Here is a 23,793-nt window from a genome sequence, read left to right as displayed (position 1 = left end):
AACTGTCTTATTACATGTTCTTGCACTGGATCTGGCCAATAATGAAGCTTTGCAGGGTGCACTGACAGCTTTCAGGAAGCTCATTAGAATTTAACTTTTCCAGGCCTTCTCTAGTCACATTACAGCAGCATTTAAACTAAATCAGAGTCTTCTGGGGACGGTAAATGGGTGTTGATACTTTTTTCACTCCCTTGAAATAGGGGGGATGTAGAGTAATGTGTAAACTCATAGCACTGTCCAGAACGCTAGCCTCTGGCAGAAGGCAGGATCTGAACTCTCATATGCTGGCAGCACTGTTCCCCTGTTTTTTTTAAAAGCCCTCACGCATCCTGTATATAGATGTTCTATTCCTGTTTTAGTGTCCCAAAAGCCTCACTGATCTCAACTCAAGCAATTGACTGGTTGCCCAGGAGCCATTTAAAATAGCTTAATGGTGTTTGGTGAGCTGCTTGTTTCTTATACATGATGAGGCACAATCAGATTTATATAAATCATAATTTGGTATGCTTATTTTAGTTATTTTATGTTAGTGGGTGAGTTTTCTGTATATCTCGTCTGTTTGGAAAACAACTGCTTCCAGAAGCATACTTAGAGATTTTGTTTATAAGCTTCCTTTTATATCCGTTAACTTCAGCAACTTAATACTTTTCAAAATTTTGTGGTGAAAACAGTATCCCTAGAAGATTGCCTGAAGGACAGCAATTTTACATAAGTTGAATTTGGCCTCAGGCCTCTCATTGCCCCTGGATATACTCTAAATCAAGGTCTCTCAAGACTGTCTTGGCCTCCACAGTCCTGAAGGACAGTGATTTGTTTCCCTTGGCAAATCTCTTTACTTGACAGTTGATTATCAGCTGGAGGAATGGAGAGTATCCTGTGCGAGTGGGCTGTGGGGCATGTAAACCAGCATAGTTGGGAAAAGCACCACTTTTTGTGGCCTCCCTTCTACCCCCACTTCTGCTGGAAAGGTGTGGCACTGCTCCATCCTTTAGTTCAGAATCAAGGCTCTAGATATATTCTTGGGTTAATGCAGGCCTTTTTGTCTTTCAGCAGAATTCCTTTTATGAAACCATAATGTGCATGATGCCATAGATCAGTAATGCTGAGGGGATTGATGTGATATGATCCTGTGAACTTCATTGCTGGGTTTAATGTTGGAGTATTAGCGGAGGTGTTTATTATCTAATGCCTTACTGTCTTTTCTGAACACCTGCAAGAGAATTTTTCTCTTATTTTAGTATTAGAAATAGTTGTACTCTTGAGCAGCAACCAGTTTATTTTTACCTTAAGAATCATGTAACTGACCATGTGTTCCTCTTCATATTGATGGGTAGAAAACTTTGTGGTCTTTTTGGGTAGACAAGGGAATGTTCACTACACATCTGACATTTTGTTATCCTTATTTTCTCTTTACCTCATTTTGCCTTTATTTTAAATTATTCTATACACATCATTTTAGTTAGCAGCCTCAATTAAACATTTTTTTCTTTTTAAGAGTAAAACTGGGTAGTAAATGGATGTTGACCATTGTAATTATTTCTGATACTAGGTACTTTAATTTACAAAGGAATGTTCTCTAAATGGAATTTTACTTGCTAATGAGATCAAACTTCTAAAGATGTTTCCAATGGTGTGATTAGAAAAGCCTACGGTGTTTAAATTGAATACTGTAACAGTCCTGAAATGTGACTTAGCTCTTTTCTATATCTAACTTGGTTAAAAGAAGCATAGGGACCTCAGCTCAGTGCTCTGTGATGACCTAGATGGGTGGGATGGGGTCGGGGGCGGGGGGGGGGGAGATCCAAGAGGGAGGGGATATATGTATAAATATAGCTGATTCACGTCGTTGTACAGCAGAAACTAACACAACATTGTAAAGCAACTATAATCTAATTTTTAGAAATCCATTAACAAAAGTTGAAATCTTTTCTCCAATAGAACTCTTGAAGAATAACATTTCTATTTAGGATTTCCCTAAAAAAATTTTTTTATAGATTTGCATAAAGGTGACTTAAAATTGTTTCACAAAATATTGTAACCCAAACCTTTGTTAATTGTAAAAGGACATACTGTCTTCAGTTAGCATGAACATTCTTAATTGAATAAACATAAACCTCCAAATGTCTAAAATAAAAATGATTTTAACAATTTGGATAGTATCTCTACATATTTATAGTTTTTGGTTGTTTCAGTAGTGACTGATAAGTTAAATGTAACTGTGTTTTATGGTAAACTTAAATATGAATCTAAAAGTATTATTATCTTTCTCTCTAGAGATATAACTGCTATAAGCATCACTGGAGTGATATAAGAAAACCTATCATTTTGGAAGTAACACCAGGAGGCTTTGACCAAATTAATCCTGCGACCAACAGAGTCCTCTGTTCCTATGACTATAGAAATATTGAAGGCTTTGTAGATCTCTCTGATTATCAAGGAGGGTTTTGTATACTTTATGGCGGATTTAGTAGATTGGTAAGTAGTGTTTTTAAAAAGCCATTTTAAAAGAGACATGACCGTTTGAAGGACAGCAGAGTTAATTTTGAAATTTCCTGAGTCCTCAGGGAGGAAGTATGATATGTATTATGAGTGCAGGCTTTGGTATCAACGAGACCTGAGCTTGAATCCCAATTTGCAGCTCTATAAAATGAGGAGAGTAATAGGTATGTTAATAGGTTTTTGTGTTTTGGATCGAATCAGATAATCTATGTAAAATGCTTAGCACAGTGTGTGGCTTAATATTCAATAAATGGTAGTTACAGTTTTATTTTCATTATTATTAATGTCTTACCTGAAAGTTTCTAAGCTTTCTTTGAAAAGGTATTTTAAAATCTTTTTTTTAATAGTCTTCTTTCCTTCGCCCAGCTATTTGTAATCTGAATATTCATTGAAACTTCAAATTTGGAATTTATTGCATGTTTTTGTCTTGAAATTCTGAATTATATGTAAATTTTGGGATACGGCAGAATGCCCTGTATGTTGGCAGTAGAAGCTGAGCTGTAGAAGATGACCATCTTTTTTTATAAGAAACGTCCTGCCTTAATTAAACCCCACATCTCAAAGATGAGCATTAAGAGGGTCCACATGGAGAGGCTCAGCTGAACTTACTCTCAAGAATCCTTTCTCTTGAGAATTTTAATTCCCATAGCTACCTTAATGTCCTGGGAACACTACTCCAAGATTTAGTGTTCTGTAGATAAATTATCCATCCCTGGGTAACAGAGCCAGGGCAAGTCTTTTGGATATACAAGAGGCTAGAGGGTAGCAAAAGGGAAGTAAAAAGAATGGTGGGGCTTCCCTGATGGCGCAGTGGTTGAGAGTCCGCCTGCCGATGCAGGGGGCACAGGTTCGTGCCCCGGTCCAGGAAGATCCCACATGCCGCGGAGCGGCTGCGCCCGTGAGCCATGGCCACTGAGCCTGCGCGTCCGGAGCCTGTGCTCCGCAACCGGAGAGGCCACAACAGTGAGAGGCCCGCGTACCGCAAAAAAAAAAAAAAAAAAAAAAAAAATGGTGGATGGGGTGAACAATCTGACTTACAAAATATGTTAACTCTTCAGAGTTACAGGCCTTTACTCATCCTAGATTTCACTGCTTACCCAGATGATGGGTACCATCCTAGTGTCCCTCATCTAGGAATGTACATGTAGACATTTTGTTACCTCTGAGTCTAGACCCAAAAGGTGAAGGCCCAAAGAGAAAATTAGTTCCTTCTCCCACACTAAAGCAGCCTAAAGCCTGCTGTCATAGTGCCGTCCAAAGGTCTTTCTCTTCCCTGGGTGGTGGAAATTTATAATGATTAACACCTTGGTGGAAAACATACCTAATTACAGGAATATGGCCTCACAGACCTTAACAGAATCACAGTAATTCACCAAGCCTTACAATGCATAAGGTAAACATTAAGGATAAGAATTGCCAACATTTTTTATTGCTTGATGGCATCAAGCACTTTTAAATTTTAATCATCCACTTTCTAAGCATACTGTCTGCCTTTTAAAAGACACTAGCTAAAATGAGACATTCACTACAAATATGAGACCATGACAGATCCATTCAGCAAACCTTCATCTGGTACCTGCTGCATCCATAGTGACTAGATATGCTGCTGGGAATAAAATGAGGTTTTAAAACATGATCTGATCCAGTGTTTCTCAGCAGGGTAGTTAGTGGCATTCTGGGCAGGACAGGTCTTTCTTGTGTGGGATTCTCCTGCCCTGCCCTTCACGGGATATTAAGCATTTCTGGCCTCCAGGTACCAAATGCAAGTAGCAATATATCCTTAACCTTTGTAATACACTCTGGAGGTTGGTTTGTAATATTCATAGGCCAATGACTTGTAAACATTTAAACATTCTTTAAGGTAATCTTACAAGAAAGTCCACTATATAAAAACAGACGAAGTCAGAGCTACCTTAGTTGAAACTGGGAATCCTGTCCACATAGTACCCACGCCCTGACTGGACTTAGCTGGGGTTCCTGGGGCCTCTTCTGGAAGCCCCAGAGCGCTGTTTTCCACGCGGTGATGAGAACCAGACTCTGAGAAGTTAGGAGATAATTTCTATTCAGTGATTATTTTGCCAGGCTCTCTATCTCAGACTTTGTGATTTTAATTTAATAATAGTATTTCAGCCACAACACACTGCTTATTTACTTCTGATAAGATCTACCTTTTTTTGCTAGAAGTGCGCCTTCAGTCACTTTCCTATGAGCTGATTTCACTAAGGTCACATTTTAGTTATTTCAACGCTGACTTTTTAAATTTCAAAATTTGTGCAGCATTTATTTGCATCAGAACAAAGAGAAGAAATTATCAAAAGTGCAATAGATCATGCTGGCAACTATATAGGTATTTCATTGCGGATCAGAAAAGAACCTTTAGAATTTGAGCAATATTTGAATCTTCGCTTTGGGAAATACAGCACTGATGAATCCATCACATCTTTAGCAGAGTTTGTAGTCCAAAAAATATCACCTAGACATTCGGTAAGCCCATATGTTAAAAGTAAAAATTTGTTCATCTGATTTTGACATTTTTCTTCAATAATTTTTTAATATGTATCAATTTTGTTTGAAGGAACCTATAAAAAGAATTCTAGCACTTACAGAAACATGTTTAGTGGAACGTGATCCAGCAACCTATAATATTGCAACATTGAAGCCCTTAGGAGAAGTAAGTTTCAGCAATATTAGCTTAAATGAGATTTCTCCTTATTGATAAATTAGAATAATTTTCTTTCTATTTTAATGTTTTTTAATACCTGAAGAATAGGAAACAGGAAGAATCTGTATTCTTCATTGTATTTACTGATCTTAGAACAATGAATATTGCAAAATTTATTTTCCAAGTATACAATGAAAACTTTTTATTTGATATTGTGTGAAAATTTGAATGAGACTTTTAAGTGGCTCTTAAAGTCTGATATTATAAACAAGTTACATCTTTAAATATTGACTTCTGTCAGCTAAATGATGTGTAGTTTTTCTAATGAAATACTGTAAAACTAAATGTCTTTCGTGGAACTTGTGTTTTATTTTCCTTAGGTATTTGCATTGGTTTGTGACTCAGAAAACCCACAACTTTTTACCATTGAATTTATAAAAGGCCAAATACGGAAATACTCTTCAACAGAAAGGTATTTTTTAAAATTCATCTAGCTTTTAAGATCCTTGTATGTGCAAGGCAAAGTGCTTCATTAAAGTGCTTCATTACATAAGTTACATTAAAATTATGTAACTTAGGAAAAGACAACTCTATTTTGTTGCATATGTAAAATGTCCTTCATTTAGTTTTCAAGTTTCTAAAGAGTATAAAAATGGTGACTTGATTTTAAATGAAAGGATGAAAAATAAAGTGTATTTCTGAAACTTACACTTTTAAAGTATTTAAAAAATAGCACCTTTCACTTTCATTCTTAAATTGTTTGGGTAGTGGCAGCAAGTTACTTTAATATAAATATACTCAATGAAACTAACACAGCATTGTAAATCAGCTATAATTGTGTGCAGGTTTTGTGTGGATGTAAGTTTTAAACTCCTTTAGGTGAATACAAAGGAATGTAATCACTGGATCATAGGGTAAGAGGATGTTGAGTTTTGTAAGAACTGCCAAACTATCTTCCAAAAGTGGCTGTACCATTGTGCATTCCAACCATTTTGCATTCCAACCAGCAGTGAATGAGAGTTCCTGTTGTTCCACATCCTCATCAGCATTTGGTGGTGTCAGTGTTCCAGATTTTGGCCATTCTAATACTGGTGTTGTGGTATCTTGTTTTAATTAGCATTTTCCTGATGTCATATGATGTAGAGCACCTTTTCATGTGTTTATTTGCTGTCTGTATATCTTCTTTGGTGAGGTCTCTGTTAAGGACTTTGGATCATTTTTTAATTGGATTGTTTTTCTTGTTGTTGAATTTTAAGAGTTCTTTGTATATTTTGGGTAATAATCCTTTATCAGATATGTCTTTTGTAAATATTTTCTCCCAAACGTGGCTTGTCTTTTCATTCTCTTGATGAAGTTTCTTGAAAAAGTAAAACTGTAGAGACAGAAGGAGATGAATGTTTGCCTTGGGGTGATGGAAGTGTACAAAAACTGGTTTGTGATAATGATTGCACAACTGTACAAATTTACTAAAAATTACCAGACTGTACGATTTAATTGAATGAATTTTGTGATTTGTAAGTTATACCTCAGCAAAACAGTTAAAAATCTTAAAATTAAAAAACAAGAAGAAAACGTTAACACTCCATGCCTTTAGTAACTCATACATGGTATGTAACAGCAAAGTGAAGAGCTAGTATTGGAATGTCAGGTTCTCTCCTAATGCCACTGTTCTTTTTAGCTTCCCTTGTACCCAGAGTGCCCCCCTGAGCAGGTAGCCTGCTAAAGGGCCTATGCTCCCTTCTAAATCAAAATTTTCCTAAATTATCAATCCTAAAACCTTTTTATTTTTAACCTTGCTTAGAGATTCCTTATTAGCAAGTTTGCTGGATGGAGTAAGAGCCTCTGGTAACAGAGATGTTTGTGTAAAAATGACATCAACTCATAAAGGTCAACGATGGGGGTTACTCAGCATGCCCGTTGATGAAGAAGTAGAGAGCCTTCATCTCAGATTCTTGGCTACACCTCCAAGTAAGTATTGATTTAAATGTAATTTCATTTGCATCCATCTACTTAACAATAATTTAAGAAATATAATGCAGATCTCTAAATCTTTTTGAACATTTCATCTCCTTACAGATGGCAACTTTGCAGATGCTGTATTCAGGTTCAACGCTAATATTTCATATAGTGGAGTTCTCCATGCTGTAACGCAGGATGTAAGATAAATTGTATCATAATATGTTCATTGTCATTAACTTTTGGTATGGAAACTTCTTTGAACTATTCTTCCTTACCTAGGGTCTCTTCTCAGAAAACAAAGAAAAACTGATCAATAATGCCATAACGGCATTATTGTCCCAAGAGGGGGATGTTGTTGCTTCCAGTGCAGAACTTGAGAGTCAGTTCCAGGCTGTGAGGAGGCTTGTGGCTTCCAAAGCTGGTTTTCTAGCCTTTACTCAGCTTCCAAAGTAAGTTGCCTTAATTTTTTTCTTCAGAGAATTTGAACAACTCAAAATAGCAAATAATCAACAGTTTACCTCTTTATATCTGAGTAAAACCTGATACCTTTTAATATGGTGATATAGTAGTTTCTATTCATGAGAAATAAAAAAGGAAGGTGAATGGAAATTATATTTCTGACTTATTTATCCATTCACCCGTGATATTACTGACTCTGTTTTAGTGAATTTGAATGGGAAATTTTATGCCTTTTAGTTTTAATTAACCTTAAAAAAACTCTTCCCCTTGAAAGAAAAAAATTATTGTGATAACTGATATGTTCCACAGATGGGATTCAGAATATGTAATTGCTATAGTAATGCAATAGAAACTTAAGATGATTTATGTTATATTTTAATAATAAAATAATAGAATAATGCTCAGGCATTGCTACTATATGCTGTTGTTTTGTTCTACAAGGTTTCGGGAGCGTCTAGGAGTGAAGGTAGTAAAAGCACTCAAGAGGAGCAACAATGGAGTAATCCACGCAGCCGTTGATATGCTCTGTGCCCTCATGTGTGTAAGTACTAGTGTTTTTCTTAAGTAAACTGATTTTGTTTAAGTTGACTGATGGTTTAAACTTCCACAAATCCAGATTTTCATTGTACCAATTAAATTCAGTGTTTCTATATTTCCTAACTTGCTCTCATAGCAATCTACTTATTCAAATAAACATTTGTTTAGCATAAACTAGGCACCATGCTATGTACTAGAAATACAAAGATGTTAAGGCAAAGTTACTTCCTTGAAATTGCTAACAGTTTAGTAAGGTAGGCATACGTATACAATATAAAGTAGTAGCAGCCATGGGATCCGTAAAAAGCAGCACTTAATTTTGGTTTTGTGATGAGGAGAAGATAAAAGATTCTAAGCCAGTCTTTCTGGAAGACATTACCTTGATCTGAATTTTGAAAGGCAGGCAGGTATTTTCTAGCTGTGAGAAGACTTTCCTAGGAAGAAGGAATAGCATGTGCAAAAGCATATTTGGGAAGCAGCAAATAATTGAATATGACTGGATCATAACATATGTATGGGGGCACATGGGATTAGGAGTTATAGCTAGAGATGTATGCAGAGACAGCCATAAAAAGCCTTTTGTATCAGACAGAGAAGCAAGATTTGTATGCTTTAGTAAGGAACAACTGAAGGATTTTTCAACAGGAGTGATAACATACCATGTTTGAATTTTAGAAAGCTCATGGATGGTATGTGGAGTGTAGATTAGAGGTCAAGTTAAGAGGCGGGTAGAGCAAATTATCATGTGAGACATGAGATGCTGAGATAGGATGGGCTAAAGAAGGCACATTTGAAAGCTGTTTGAGAGGTAAAAATCTAACTTGATGACAGCTTGTTGGGGGGGAAAAGCAGCTGTTCAATATAACTTTCAAGTTTCTGATTTATCTCAATTTTGTGTAGAGTATATGAGACTTTATTCCTTATATTAAGTGTTTTTAGGCAGACTTAGTGGTATACAGCAAACATAAGTAATCACTTGTTTAAAACCTTATTTATTCCCCAAAGTGGATTTTATTATTTTTACTACAAATAATTCCATTAAAGAATTAGTGAGGGACGACTTTGGTGATCCAGTGGTTAAGACTTCGTGCTCCCAATTCAGGGGGTCTGGGGTTGATCCCTGGTCAGGGAACTAGATCCCACATGCCGCAACTAAGAGTTCGCATGCCGCAACCAAAGATCCTGCATGCCGCAATGAAGACCCTGCACACAGCAACGAAGATCCCGCATGCTGCAACTAAGACCCCGCATGCTGCAACTAAGATCCCGCATGCTGTAACTAAGACCCAATGCAGCCAAATAAATTAATTAATTAATATTAAAATAATAATAATAAAAAGAATTAGTGGAATAACTAGAACATAAAATAACAGAAGTGTGAAGTAAACACATTGAGACCTCATTAAAAATTAGGTGTTTGCTGTGTATTTTACATGAATTATCTCATTTGAACTTCATAATAGTCCAGTGAGGTAAGTACTGTTATTCCCACTTTGTAGCTGAGGAAAATGAAACTAAGAGAGTTACAATAATTTAACTCTATCTAAGCTTGGTTATAGTCAGTAGCAGAATTAGGATTTGATCTTTACTCTTAACTATCATGCTGGAATCCTTTTTATGCTCTTAGTTTATTCCAGCAGTCAAAAGACAATCATCTTGAGACAGGAAGTATTTACTGCTAATTTTAGTACTTACTTTTTTTTTTTACCTTTTTTTTTTTTTTTTCACAAACCCTTGTGTCGAGGGCTGACTTTCAATAGATCGCAGCGAGGGAGCTGCTCAGTACTTACTTTTAAATGCTAAGTTTTATCATTTCAAATTTATATTACAAACTTGGGGGAGGAAGAATGGATGTCATTTGCTTTTTAAGAAGGAGATCTGTGACTTTTTCTCTCAAAATTACCTTGTGCAGTACTATCTACAGTTACTTGTTAGGCAGATCATCCACGAAGTCTCATCAGACCCAGGAGAAATTATCACTTCTGCCCTCTTATCACGAGATTCCTTTCTGCCTTAAATTTTAAAGGCTATGGTTTTTAGTTCTTTCAGTGTTCAATGAGTACTCTTTATAAATGACTTTTGTGTGATGCCACTGCTTATGAATTATCACTGTTTTTAATCAATAGCCCATGCATGATGACTATGACTTAAGACAAGAACAGCTAAACAAAGCTTCTCTTCTCTCTTCAAAGAAGTTTCTGGAAAACTTACTGGAGAAATTTAATTCCCATGTGGTAAGTTATAATTAAATTTGTCTTAATGAGAGATACCATACATATTGAAAGGTATTGTGTAAGTACAGCATGGACAGTTTTTTGTTTTGTTTTTAAATTGTGGCCCTCAACTTTTGGTCAGTATTGGTTTAGCTTGGACATTAATAATAAAATAATCTGTTTTAGGACTATATCCATTTATCTGGAAAGGATAAGTTGCAAAGCCTTTAAATTTTTACAGTTATATCACAGATTTTTGCTTTTTTTCTCTCTCTTTAAAAATGTCATTATGAAATAAGTTGCTTAAAAAAAACTGAGCCAAATCTTTGTTCCTCAGTCATTAGTAACAGTTTTGGAGATAGGCAGTAATATAACATCTAGAAGGAATATGAACAAATTGCCAGAGTTTTGCAAGTGTTGTCCAAGATTGCTTATTATACAAATACACATTAACCTTAGTTATATATGTTTGAGGAGTCTTGGTTCTCTAGAAATTTGACAGAATTTTAATTATTTTCCCTTTGAGATATGGTAAGCACTGTGGATTTGATACATTAGTAAAACAAGTAGTGCTTCCAGTAGTACTCAAGTTAAGAGTACTTTGAAACTCATGTAGGGAAATTAAATGTTTACTTCTAACATATAGAATAACAGAAAGAAACCCATTACTGCTATGTTTTAAGTGAAGCTCTCTGTACTAAGCCAAGGCAATATGTTACTTTGTTTCAGGATCATGGGACTGGTGCCCTAGTTATTAGTTCACTCTTGGACTTCCTTACTTTTGCCCTCTGTGCTCCATATAGTGAGACAACAGAAGGGCAGCAGTTTGATATGCTCTTGGAGATGGTAGCATCCAACGGAAGAACACTTTTTAAACTCTTTCAGGTGAGAGCTTATACTTTTATCAGATCACAACTAATCTAAGAGAACCACTTTTTGGGTCAGTTTGTTTTTAAAATAGTACATGTATGCTTCTGTGGTAATATAAATAAATATAGCCTAAGTACATTATCATTTTAGGACATTTAATTCCATGAATTTCATTGTGTTTCACATAGAGCTCTGTTGATAGCCTTTGACCACTATTTGACACTGTTGCCCATCTTTTCCATCTTAGAAGTAGTGAAAAACTCATTTTTTTTCTGTGGTAGACCCAAAGTTCCCTTTTGTAGTTTTTTATAGTTCCCTACAAAATTTCCAAATAATAAGATGAGCTTTAGCAGGGCTGTTCGTAAGCAATTGAAAATATTTATTTCATATAATACCATAATATTTATTATGTACATGTGTGAATATGATATTTATATTTTATGTTTATATTATAAATGTTGATTTCTGTTATTTTAATACCATAGTTATTTGATATCATTCCAGTAAGTAGAATATATATTCAAATAAGTGCCAGCTGTTTTCTACTACTATAAACTCTTTAAGTATGTGTGAAGCTATATTGTAAGAATACCTAACATTTTTAAACCAAACTGTGAACTGACTTTGAGATGTAGCCTTTACTAATTTTATGGCTTTTATACCTTGCATAAAATTGTGTATCCCTCTTAAGAGCAACAGCTAAATATGTTGGGATAAGATTCTTTTATTCTATGATACTTTTCTCTCCCTATTTTGAAGCATCCTTCCATGGCAATTATAAAGGGAGCTGGATTGGTTATGAAGGCAATAATAGAGGTGAGAGAACAATTTTGAAATGTTAAACTTACTTGAATGTTGATTGGCTATTTTAACTTGGGCTGACAAAATTACCTTTCAGTCTTTTATGGAAAATATGCAGTTTTTCTGGGTAAGAAAAGTAATTTTAAATCCTTAGATTAGTTTTAAACTAGTTGCAGAAACAGTCCTCAATAATAAACTAAGAATTTAAAGTTCTTAAGTGGATTTAGAGCAAATGAATCTTTCTGGTCCTCCATTATTTGTTTGGTTTACTTTAAAAGAAAAGTTAGCATTTTTTCTCTCTTCCTCTTTTTTTGGGGATGGTGGTGGTGATGGTATTGAAACTTTAGGTACTGAGTTTATATGGAAATCTGTTAATGGAGTTAGTTTGTAGCCAAGTAGTATCAAATAAGTATGGTAACAAAAAGTTCCTCATGTTAACCTGCATATGTAATTAAGCTCTAGAGATCAGGACATACTATTGGTGGACATGAGCTATTGCTTCTCCAGGATAGTTGCTTTAGCCTTATATGTTTTCTGGAAGATGAGATGGGGCTATGAATGTGAACTTACATACTGGATATTTACAATATCAATCTAATGGCTTTTGAATTCTTGTATTCTTCTATTAGTAATAATTTGGTTAAAATGTAAGAGTGTTTGCTCCTTTTATCAAAAAATTCTGCCATTATTGCTCATAAATATAACAAGTAGCTAAATAATAAGCACAGAATTAGTATACTCATAAGCAGCTATTAAAAAAATTATATATAGACATTAGATTGATTGGAACATCAAGGTTTATTTGCATTTTTAGTGTATACATGCAGCTAAAGACTAATTTTCCCCCTCCAGCTAATGGGTTCTATGCTCAATATTAGCTTCCAAAGTAAGTACCACATCTCTCACTTACAGAGCTTGAAGTAACCAAGGACAGTTAGGACTGTGAGACCATACAAAAGTATCTTCCTGACCTTGATCCACTAATATATTGCCATTCATTCAGAAATATTTAATGAGTGGCAGGTATAACCAAAAACCAACTTTGACTTCAGTACAAGCCACATGTATCAGATTCGTAGCCAGTGACTACAGCCAGTGTCTGTGTAAGGCAGGCTTTATTTATTTACACTGAAATCCTGGCAGGTATCTTAAATTATTGTTTTCTGATTGTGAAAGCAGTATATGATCTTTTAAGAAACATTGGGTTGTTCAGAAAAAAACAAGAAAGAAATAAATCACCTGTATTTTTACCATCCAGAGACAACTGCTATTAGTATTTTGGTAAATTTCCTCTTAGACCATGTTCAAAATTATATATGTACATATACATACTATGTATATTTTATATACATACTACATGTTCATTTATGTCAAAATGATATATGTACGTATTCATACTGTGTATATTTGTATACTTACTGCATATTCAGTTATTCTATTTACTTGTACTTTTTTTCAATAACGTGAGCATTTTTACTTTTTGACAGGTTGTCTTAAATATCACACTGCTTGCTTAATTCATAATTCTATGATTACCTTTGATTAATAGTTCTATCTGTCCTACCCTTTTGTCTCTCCCCTTCATTGGCTGATATTATATATACTAAGGGAATGAACCTAATTTTAATATTAAGCAAAGTATAATTCATAAGATAAATTTATCTGGGAACATTTAAACCTCATTCCAAAGGCAAATAATATTTTTAAAGTGACTTATACTACTGTTAGCTTATGTTATTTTTGGATAATTGAAGTGGCATTTTTAATTTTTATTATATTGTATACTGAATAATTTTATCTAGAGATGTAAAATTAGTTTTACAAAATCAGGATAGCTTGCTTTAGATTGTTGCTTTAGGGATCATCTTGCCCTTTTTCCAAAGGAAGGTGACAAAGAAATTGCTACAAAAATGCAGGAGCTTGCCCTAAGTGAAGGTGCCTTACCTCGACATTTGCATACTGCGATGTTCACAATAAGCTCAGATCAAAGGATGCTTACAAATAGGTAGGTTAAATTTAATTTGCTATAAGTTAACTTGCTGTTTAGAGAAGGGGTTCAGATATTATGTAAAACAAACAGAATAAGTCTTTGAATTACACAAATGTTTCATTTTCTTTTGATTCACCTAGTTCTTTTCCTTTCCTTATGGAAGGATTTTACGTAAATGATCATTGTCCCTATCCCTGCATAACTTGGGAGGAAAAAAATAAAACTGCTTTTTTTCCCCCCACTCTGCTCATCAGGCTCTATACCCATAGTCATGGGACTGGAACATGGAAAAGAGTGCCTAGTAGCTTATGGAACTAGAGCCACATGTCCCCAGGGTTTTTCTCCTTTTATTTCTTCCTGACCATCTTGCATGTAGATGACCCACCTAGACAATTTTCAGATAATTTTGGTCAGTTAGGTACTCTAAGAATAAAGAAAACTTTAATATCTAACCAGCCTAATCTAAGCCTATCCTAAATCTCTTGTAGTTAAACAGTTTTCCCTTTGGCAAGTCTTTTTTTTAAAATGATAATCCTTCAAATATGAGGAAACACATAAATCTGTTTACTCCAGGCTATATGAATTCCAGCCCTTTTAATTTTCTTTATAATTTCTGACATGTGATCCTTTCCTATATCCTTAGCATACCATATTATTACTCATGACTCATATTAGTTAAAAAAATATATATAATAAATGTTTTAATCATGTTCTTTTTGACCTTTTGAAATAACAAATTGCTGACTTAGGGCTTACTTTGTTATGGAAATATAAATTGCATTTTTTTAATCACCTGTGTTCGGTTATTGGATGTTGTAGTATGCTGCCCTGCCAATAGTTTTCTGCTGTTTATACTATTATAAGAAGCTATCTGCATCCCTTACTTGTAAATGTTAGTCACAAAAGTAGTCTTCTGTGTTGCTTGTGAGGATAAAAAATATAAAAGGAAGGTTACTTCCTTGGCCTACTGCCTTATTAGCAATGCTAAGCACCATCTTTCGTTACACTAGAAACTATTTGATGTCTAATTCTATTAAACCCCTTCATGTTAGCCCTTTGCTTCTTGTGTTCCTTTTTATTATAATCAATTGCGTTCCCTACTGTGATCAATCACAATATTGAAAAGCTGTCAAATTATAGAAATACTACTTTTCATTTGCATTGCTTTATCTTTTACAAATTGCTGCTATAAAATGTTATCTCTTATCCCTAATTAAAACCTTTTTAGGAATCATTGGTATGATACCTACCAAATGCCAGTGAAGGAAATTACAAGTGTCATTACTTCAATATGTTAGCTTCCAAATAGGCATAAGAGTGAACAGTTTTAGTAGTTTTGTGTGTGTGTGTGTGTGTGTGTGTTTGTGTGTCAGAACAAAGCACAATTTGGGTTTTCCTATTGAACTTTTTTCTTCTGGGAATATAACATATAAATACGTAAGCCTGTAGATGGTTATTTGGTTATTCCCCTCACAGATTTCATGCTCATTCTTATTGCAAATGGCAGTTGAATCCTTATCAAAGCACAGAATGGTCTGTGGTGAATAAAATATATACCCTGTTTGTGAGGAGCTTCCAGTCTGTGTAGCAGATATCATCGTGGGGATTAAGATTAATAAATGGCTAAGTTACAGCTTCAACGTGAATCTTAGATTTTCACTTTGAACCGAAATGTGCTTTTAGCTCAAAAGTGCTTTAAGTCTTTGTTCAGACTCCAAAACTGAAAATATTTTCTCTCTCTGACCTTGTCAAAAAGTATATATTAGAACATAGTTGACTTTTGCTCATGTTCAGAATTCCAAAGAATTCCAGAATGCTCTGGTCACTATAGCAGGATTTGTTATACAAACTTAATTACATTATCAAGTCTAATTGTTTCCCTATCTTTAAAAGTGGTAAGAACCTACTTCTTCATGTTCAGGTCCATTGAAAATTAGTGAGTTCATCAAGGAAGCATTTTAGTTTGGAGAAAATACTAAAACGTTAGTAGTATTTGAATTAACTATCTCATACATCTCTCCAAATTAAAATATTAATTTTTAGTATTTAACATCAGAATGATTTTTAAAACTTTTTATTGGAGTATAGTTGATTTACAGTGTTGTGTTAGATTCAGGTGAACAGCAAAGTGAATCAGTTATACATATATCCACTCTTTTTTAGATTCTTTTCCCATATAGGTTATTACAGAGTGATAGAATGTTTTTTTGTTCTTTTTTTTTGTTTTACTGTAGTCTTATTTCTTATATTTTGTTCTTAAAAATTCCTTTTTGTTCTACCTGAGATAAAGAAGCAAACCTTTCTCAACGTCTGCTTTTTTCAGACAGCTGAGTAGACATTTAGTGGGACTCTGGACAGCTGATAATGTAACTGCAACAAACTTGTTGAAACGCATTTTGGTAAGTCAGTTGAATAACTGGAGAAATGTATATATTCTTGCCCAATAAAATTTCATTGATAAGTTGTCTATACTGTTAAGGGTTTTTTTAGATTATCTGTTTGTTTTTAATCTAAAAGATATTTATCAAAGGAGTTGTCATATAATAAATGCTATGCTTAATAGCTAAATCATAGTATTAATTTATTTGGGTTTTGAAGGCTAGGTTTTTTTTGTGTGTGTGTGCAGTTGTTTTGAAAATGGACTTTATATCTTGTTTTTTTTTTTATTTTTTTAAAATTTTTTTTTTATCTTGTTTTTGATTGTTGTTTAGCCACCAGGCTTGCTAGCTTACTTGGACAGCTCAGATCCAGTTCCTGAGAAGGATGCTGATCGGATGCATGTTAGAGATAATGTGAAAATAGCAATGGTAAATATGCTTGTCCTGAGTATCTTTTCGGGATGAAAGAGTACTTTTTTCTGAAACACATGTTAAATAGTAGTATTCTTTTAAAATTATTATTATTAACAGCTTTATTGAGGTAAAATTTACATCCCCCAAATTTTAACCTGTTTTTAGTGTCCAATTCTATAATCATTACATTTATGCAGTTATCACCACAATCTAATTTTATGAATAATAATAATCTTGTATTTTTTTTCTCTAACTCAGCATATTGGTACATTCACGAAGGGATTTTTTTTTTAATTTTAAATGTATAAGGTGATATTTTGCACATAATATGTAATTGATAAATGTTGGTGAAGGTGATAATGTTGGTGATAAACGTTACTGAAAAAAATAATTTATGTAGGGCTTTTTTTCTTTACAGAGCTATCTTAATTATTAATGTTGGGCTATCTTTGAGAAAATTACTTAACATCTTTCAAGATATGCTATTATAATAATGTCTTATATGTGTTCTTTTCCTGTCTTCACCCCACTTCTGTCTGCACCCATCTCCCACTTATATCTTGCCATCCCTCTAAAAGGATTCATCTTGAAAACTAGGTAGAAAAGTTTAAGATTTCTTGGACAAAATGTATAATTTGTTGTAGAAATTTTCACCTTGTTCTTTCACTATTTTTTTTCAGTATTCATTTAATCATGTAAAATAGTGCAACTTGGCTTTAATTAGATTTTTAAAATAAATTTGAAATTATAGGACTGTAATGGAATTCAACGTTATTTTATAGGATCAGTATGGAAAATTTAATAAAGTTCCAGAGTGGCAAAGACTAGCTGGTAAAGCTGCTAAAGAAGTTGAAAAATTTGCCAAAGAAAAAGTGGATCTTGTGTTAATGCATTGGAGGGATAGAATGGGCATTGCACAAAAAGAGGTAAAAATAAAGTCTTCTTCCGAATTTCTAGCACTTCCATATATCCTAGATTACTTCAATTGTTGCTGTTCACAAAAATGGTACAGATACTTTTGACCGAACACCTGAAGAAATGTCACTTAATTCTGATAATATTTTTATATAAATTTTTCTTCATTCATAGTTTTATGAGTCAGTGGTTAGGATTTTAGTTAGTTAATATAAAATTCCACTCTTTCTTACATAAGTTTCTTCCCATAACTTCCAGTTTCCAGACTTTTAAATTCATATGTATCTTTTTCCTTCCTTCTCTGAACTTTGTTTTGTAGCTAGACAAATAAAGTTGCCCTTCTTGTTTAGCTTTTTTATTGAGAGCTAGCTAGACAAGTATTTTGAAAATAAGATTCACATTGTTAAAATTAAATTTACTATATGTACTTAAATTTCAGTATTATTGCTCCTCAAATCAAAATCAGATCTGAAACAGTTTTAGTCTCATTTTTCAGCATGTGGTATGTGCTGCAGAACCTAATTCCAGTAATATTCATCCTTCTATCTAGGATGGAATGTGCAGTGGTTAAGAATGATTTAAGGTTTCATGTAAAAGTTGACTTGATCTCAGTTTTTGTTGACCACACTTACATTCTTTCCCTTTAACCATCTCTTTATTTATGGTGGCTATTTTCTTATTCAAGGAAAGTAATATAAGTAACTTTCTGAAACAAACATGTTTCTTTTGAATTTCCAGAATATCTAAACATAAGGCATCAGGTGCAACAGAACAGAAATATTATTGTCTTGTGTATCTATCTGAAATTGATACCAAAATTGAGTTCTTTAGAAGTTGAGCATAATGAATTAATGCTAATTTGTATGAGTGACATATGCACTATAAAGAATCATTAAACAGGCTTTCAGAGGTCTAGGATAGTAAAGAGAATACTGAACTTTGAATTGGTTAACCTACATCTGAGCCTGGTTCTGTCACTTACTACTAACCCATATGGCAAGTTATGGGTTTTCAGAATTTCACTTTCCTCTTTCATAAAATCAGAATTAACAGTACCTCCCTTCTCTGTCCTTTGGGGTTGCTCTGATGTACAAGGAAGTCAATAATAAAAGCACCTATAATAAAAGACAGTGCATGTCTTGTCATGATAATATTGCTGTAGCATTTGAAAATTGAAAGTCTGTAGATATGAAATGAATGATTTTCACAGTTGTTAAAAATTACAAGCTTTTGGCTTCAGGAAGTTAAACCCATTTCTGAAATAACAGTTGTTTCAAGCTGTTGGGTATAATTATACTGAAAATAAGTTTTTGGCATCAGATTTCATATATAACATTTATCCAGCATACACTTGAACACAAAGCTATTTTAGCTAGAAATGTGGATAGCATCTGTTATTTAAAGATAAAAAATTCAGAGGGAAAACAATGTATTTTTAATATCAATAATGTTTTATTGGTCTGTTGGTTTCATTTACATGAGGTGTTATCTAAAGTGCTGAGCAATTATTTCTGCCAGGATACTGTTTTCAACATTAATTTCTTTATGAAACAGTGAATAATCTTTGTGACTATTTTATTCGTAGAAATATTAACACCAAAATATCTAATTAATGAACCTGTGCTTTAGCTAAAGTCTGAAAATTAACCATTGTCTAAATTAACTGTTAGTCTTAAAATGAACTGCATTTCTTATATAATCAGAATGTTTAGGGAGTCAGTTCCATTTGTAGCTAATGTTCTTTGTTGGATTAATAATAACCTTTGGCTAATGTATAAAATTGCTTTTTTTAATTTATGTTATTTTCAGTTTATGGATTTGTTTAGCCAGTTAGAGCTTTTAACCTAAGTCTCTAAATCAGTCAGCTTAGTTTATGGAGAGCTGGTTGTCCTTTTTCTGTATAGTGTTTACATTTTCATAACTCTAGACTCCCAGCTTTTTGTCTTGAAGGCAGAGGAAATTGAAGAAAGTAGTACTTGATTAGAGGTTTTAAGGAAGGGTTTGTCATTAAAACTAAAAATATGAACTATTTATATACTTTGTTCAAGTCACCTAACATTAGTTTTCATGATAGTGTACAGAATTAAAATTTGTAGGGAATATTTCCTTAATTAATCAATGTTTTACATTTCAAACAGCATTTACTTTTTAAAATTTACTTTCCCTTTTTTCTTTCTGTGATATCTAGTCTGTTTTCTTGCTTTATTTTATATGATTTGCCACTTCCTTAATGAAGTTACAGACTTTCATGTTTTAATCTATAACTACTTTCTACTTTTCGCTTCTGTCACATTGAGGATTAGAATTTTCATGACTGAAATATCTACACGTTTTACTCGGAGCAAAGATTCTTAACCTCCAGTCCATATATAGACTTCCAAGAAATCTTTGAAATCTTCCCCTCCATTGTAAACCTTATGTATGTGTCTTTCTCTGGAATAGGACCATAGCTTTCTTTGAATTCTCAAATGGGTTTATGACTGCCTAAAATTTGAGTCATAGAATTCAGAGAAGCAGGTGGGCCTTTTTCTGTCTTAAAGATGATTTATACTGGTGACATCCTTGTGGAATTTGTATAATAGAGATAGCATAGCAGATGTAGGCTCACTCTCTTATTTTTATTTCATTTAAATTTTTTTTTCCTTTTTTACAATTAAATTCAGGACAGAAACAATATGGTGAGTTTAAGTCCCTGCTACATGTGTGAAATGCATTAAACTGCCTGCATGTGGAGTTGTCTTTGATATTCTTTGTCTAGTAAATTAAAGTCTCACTTCACATGTGTCTGAATGTAGATACTTATTTCTTGTGCATTAGCTATTTCAATTTATACTTGCTCCTCTTGGCTTTGGTAGCAATTTAATAACCTATAATCTTTTGTGTTTATTGTTTTGCCATGATTTTTGTATTAACTGCATGTAAATGTTTAAAATAAGTCACCTCTTTTTGACTGTTACAAATTTTATTAGTCATCATTGTAAACTTTAACAAAATTTGGATTTAAAACAATAACTTTAGGCTACACGGAAAATATTTCAGCTACACTATAGAAATATATGCTGGCAAAGTATTATATTGTGATATAACCTAATATTCTGTATTCATATTTTATAGATTTTGTTTCATTAATTTTGTCTCTGCCAAAATTTGATGAAGGAAATGTTTCTCATCACTTACAAAGTGATGATATTCTGACTGAGCTTGTTTGGTAGCTCCAGATTGAGCACTATGAAGTTTTTTTCTTTTCCAGAATATAAATCAAAAGCCAGTAGTTCTTCGAAAGAGAAGACAGAGAATAAAAATAGAAGCAAACTGGGATCTCTTCTATTATAGGTAAACTTTAGGCCTCTCTTCCAATTAATTAAATTTGGTATTGCCAGATTTAATTTTTGGACAGTTGTTTTTTTGTTTTTGCCTGAATCTAGTGCTTTATGCTACAGGTATTTTTATGCTCTCAGGGTCAAGAATTATAACTGTTAAGATTGGTATGATTAGTGATGCTTTCATAAAATTAAGACCTTTTATAGAGTGTTGGTAGTCTGACGAGCCAAAGGTACTTTTAGCATTTTATTAAGGCTTAGAGATGGTTACTTTAAAACACTTTATCATGGCTTAGAAATAACTGTATTATAACTTCTTTCAGCCTTGTTGGAAATAGAGTCTTTAAAGAGTTGGATGATGAAACCATAAGGAGACTTGTGGGAAATGGGTATCCAAGTTAGCTGACCTGATATACTTTTCCAGCCTTTCTAATATGGTAACCCTTCCTCCCCATCTACTGCTCCCACCACCTCCCCAGCACCCTCCACCTCAACACCCTCCCCACACACACAGTCATACACACATAGAAGGACTTTGGAACATTTTGGGGAGTTTGCAAAAACTTTTTTGAGATAACTCACAATACTCAGTCTGGAAGCTGACCTATTGATTATACCTTGGTTAATAAGGGAAAATATGTGCTTTGGGAACTTCCCACAGTACTTTAAAAGTGTAGTATATATATAATACAGCCTTCAGAATATGCCTTGGTTTTCTTCCTCTGGAATCCCTCAGTTGTGTTGTCCTCCCTAGAATTCCCTTGGAATTCTGGCATCAGACTTTTTAGAAGGATTGCAGTTTGAAAGTGAATGGGTATAAAGCCCACCCACCCCAGTTTAGACTTGAATTCAAATTTATTATGATAGTTAAATAATTTCATGAATAAAAGGAAGGTATTTTGAAAATATCAATCAGAGCTTGACAGTTTAGCAGTATTTTTTCTTGGGTAGTTTTTAAGGTTCTAATCTAGAATGTTGCTCATCCCACACATTTCATACTCAATTATCCAGAAATTCTTATCCCCAATATGTAACTTGATATCTGTTTATAATTCTTTTCTGACTGGAATTTATATTAGCAATAAATATTAAAATTGAAATATCAGTTCCTTGTTTTAAAATCCACACAGATTTGTCTTATAGTTTGACTTCATTTTTTCCCCCATTTTATAATGAAAACTTCTAAACATACAGAAAAGGTGAAAGAATTTTACAATGAGCACCTGTATACCTGTGACTAAAATTCTACCATTAACCTTTTACTATACTTACTTCACACAGTAGATTTTATTTTCTTTCTATGCTTGCTAAAGTTAATTAATTCCACTGTTTTGTTACTTATTATAAGTTGTAGTAGGGGAGATTTATAGATTTTTAAAACTGTTTATTGCTTCCCACTATTTTCTGATTACATGTATATCTAGGTTTGGTCAGGACCATGCCAGGTCAAACTTAATTTGGAATTTCAAAACACGAGAAGAATTGAGAGATAGTCTTGAATCTGAAATGAGAGCATTTAATATTGATAGAGAGCTTGGTAGTGCTAATGTGATCTCCTGGAACCACCATGAATTTGAGGTAAATTTTAATTTTCGTAATATAGTAGTTTTTTTTTGAAGCATGTATTAGTTTTGGAGTTTTTCTTTTTTTTTTAATTTGTAGTTGTTTGACATATATCTTTACCTTTCACTCATAATTTTATGAAGGAAATATTAGAAAACTTTCACTTTGCCTGAGACAAATGAAAAATTAATTTTGTTTAGTACCTCAGCTTTGTATGTGAAAATCATGTAGGAGTCAATAAATTTGATCCTGTGCATTCTAGATCTGTTGCTTGCTTTTTTTCCCCTTTAAATTCTTTATTGAAACATAGCCTGTTCTTATTTCTTTTAGCTTGTTTAATAGACTTTTTGTGGTAATTTGATTCTGAATGTGGCCATTTTTTTGCTGATTAATTAAAATACTGATGTGAAGAATGACAAAGTAAGAACAAGAAACATGTTGGTGTAGATAATCTTGTGTGTGTGTGTAAATTTTTATTATAGGTGTAAATTTGAGCATGTTTGTGACCCTGCCGGCTTTGCTGTTTAACCCAACTGCATTTCTTAAACATGTTAATGATTTGTTTTTGCTCATTCCCACCTCTTTGTGAAAACTTTCTTTTCTTTGGTTTTGGGAGTCTGTATTCTCTGGGATTTTCTCCTTCACTGTCCATTCCTCCTCCTTTGCTCATTTTTCCTTATTGCCCCAACTGTTAAATGCTGGTTGGCCCTGAAGGACCAGTTCTTGGGCTTCTTTTCATTTATATTTATTGCCTCAGTTATCTCATCCATTCTCATGGTTTAAATGTTTTTTATTTGCTGATGGCTTCAAGATTTTTATCTCCTGCTTAGACTTTCTTTCCTAGACTTCATACTTTTACCTTATAAATTGGATATCTAATAAGCTTCTAGAACTTCGCTGTAAAACTCTGCTCTGGTTCTTCCCTCAAACCTACTTCACTTTCAGTCTTTCTGATCTTAGATAATGGCTATTCCTTATTTTCTAGTCAAAACCTTTGACATCATCTTTTTTTCTTATGCCCCAAATTCGGTTCGTCAGCAAGTCCTATTCAGTGCACCTTCAAAATTTACCCAGAACCCAGCCCTCTTCTCTCTATGGGATTGTAGCAGTTTCCCTGCTTCCACCATTGCCTTTCTGTAATCTGTTATCAACATAGTAGCAGTGTGATCTTGTTATAATGTAAGTAGATCTTGTCCTTCTCTGCTCCAAGCCC

The 23,793-nt window shown here is 33.6% G+C and overlaps 1 protein-coding gene across 3 annotated transcripts in view; it reads left to right on the top strand.

Annotated features, from left to right (window-relative positions):
• The window catches only part of DNAJC13 (DnaJ heat shock protein family (Hsp40) member C13), a 125,344-nt gene that overhangs the window by 35,579 nt on the left and 65,972 nt on the right, over positions 1–23,793 (top strand). For 2 of the 3 annotated variants that reach the window (XM_082655003.1, XM_082655004.1), the window contains 17 exons: positions 2,275–2,475; positions 4,777–4,983; positions 5,075–5,170; positions 5,542–5,633; positions 6,963–7,129; positions 7,238–7,317; positions 7,400–7,569; positions 8,021–8,120; positions 10,243–10,350; positions 11,059–11,214; positions 11,959–12,015; positions 13,884–14,005; positions 16,314–16,389; positions 16,702–16,797; positions 17,565–17,708; positions 20,948–21,030; positions 22,442–22,595. In XM_082655003.1, coding sequence (XP_082511129.1) covers positions 2,275–2,475; positions 4,777–4,983; positions 5,075–5,170; positions 5,542–5,633; positions 6,963–7,129; positions 7,238–7,317; positions 7,400–7,569; positions 8,021–8,120; positions 10,243–10,350; positions 11,059–11,214; positions 11,959–12,015; positions 13,884–14,005; positions 16,314–16,389; positions 16,702–16,797; positions 17,565–17,708; positions 20,948–21,030; positions 22,442–22,595 — 2,109 coding nt within the window. The remainder of the gene's footprint in view (positions 1–2,274; positions 2,476–4,776; positions 4,984–5,074; positions 5,171–5,541; positions 5,634–6,962; positions 7,130–7,237; positions 7,318–7,399; positions 7,570–8,020; positions 8,121–10,242; positions 10,351–11,058; positions 11,215–11,958; positions 12,016–13,883; positions 14,006–16,313; positions 16,390–16,701; positions 16,798–17,564; positions 17,709–20,947; positions 21,031–22,441; positions 22,596–23,793) is intronic. The other variant, XM_082655005.1, reaches the window with a different exon arrangement.

This window comes from Grampus griseus, assembly GCF_964374135.1.
Source record: "Grampus griseus genome assembly, chromosome: 5".
Lineage (NCBI taxonomy): Eukaryota > Metazoa > Chordata > Mammalia > Artiodactyla > Delphinidae > Grampus > Grampus griseus.
The sequence above is the reverse complement of the archived record's forward strand: the minus strand, read 5'-3'. Positions and strand labels throughout refer to the sequence as shown.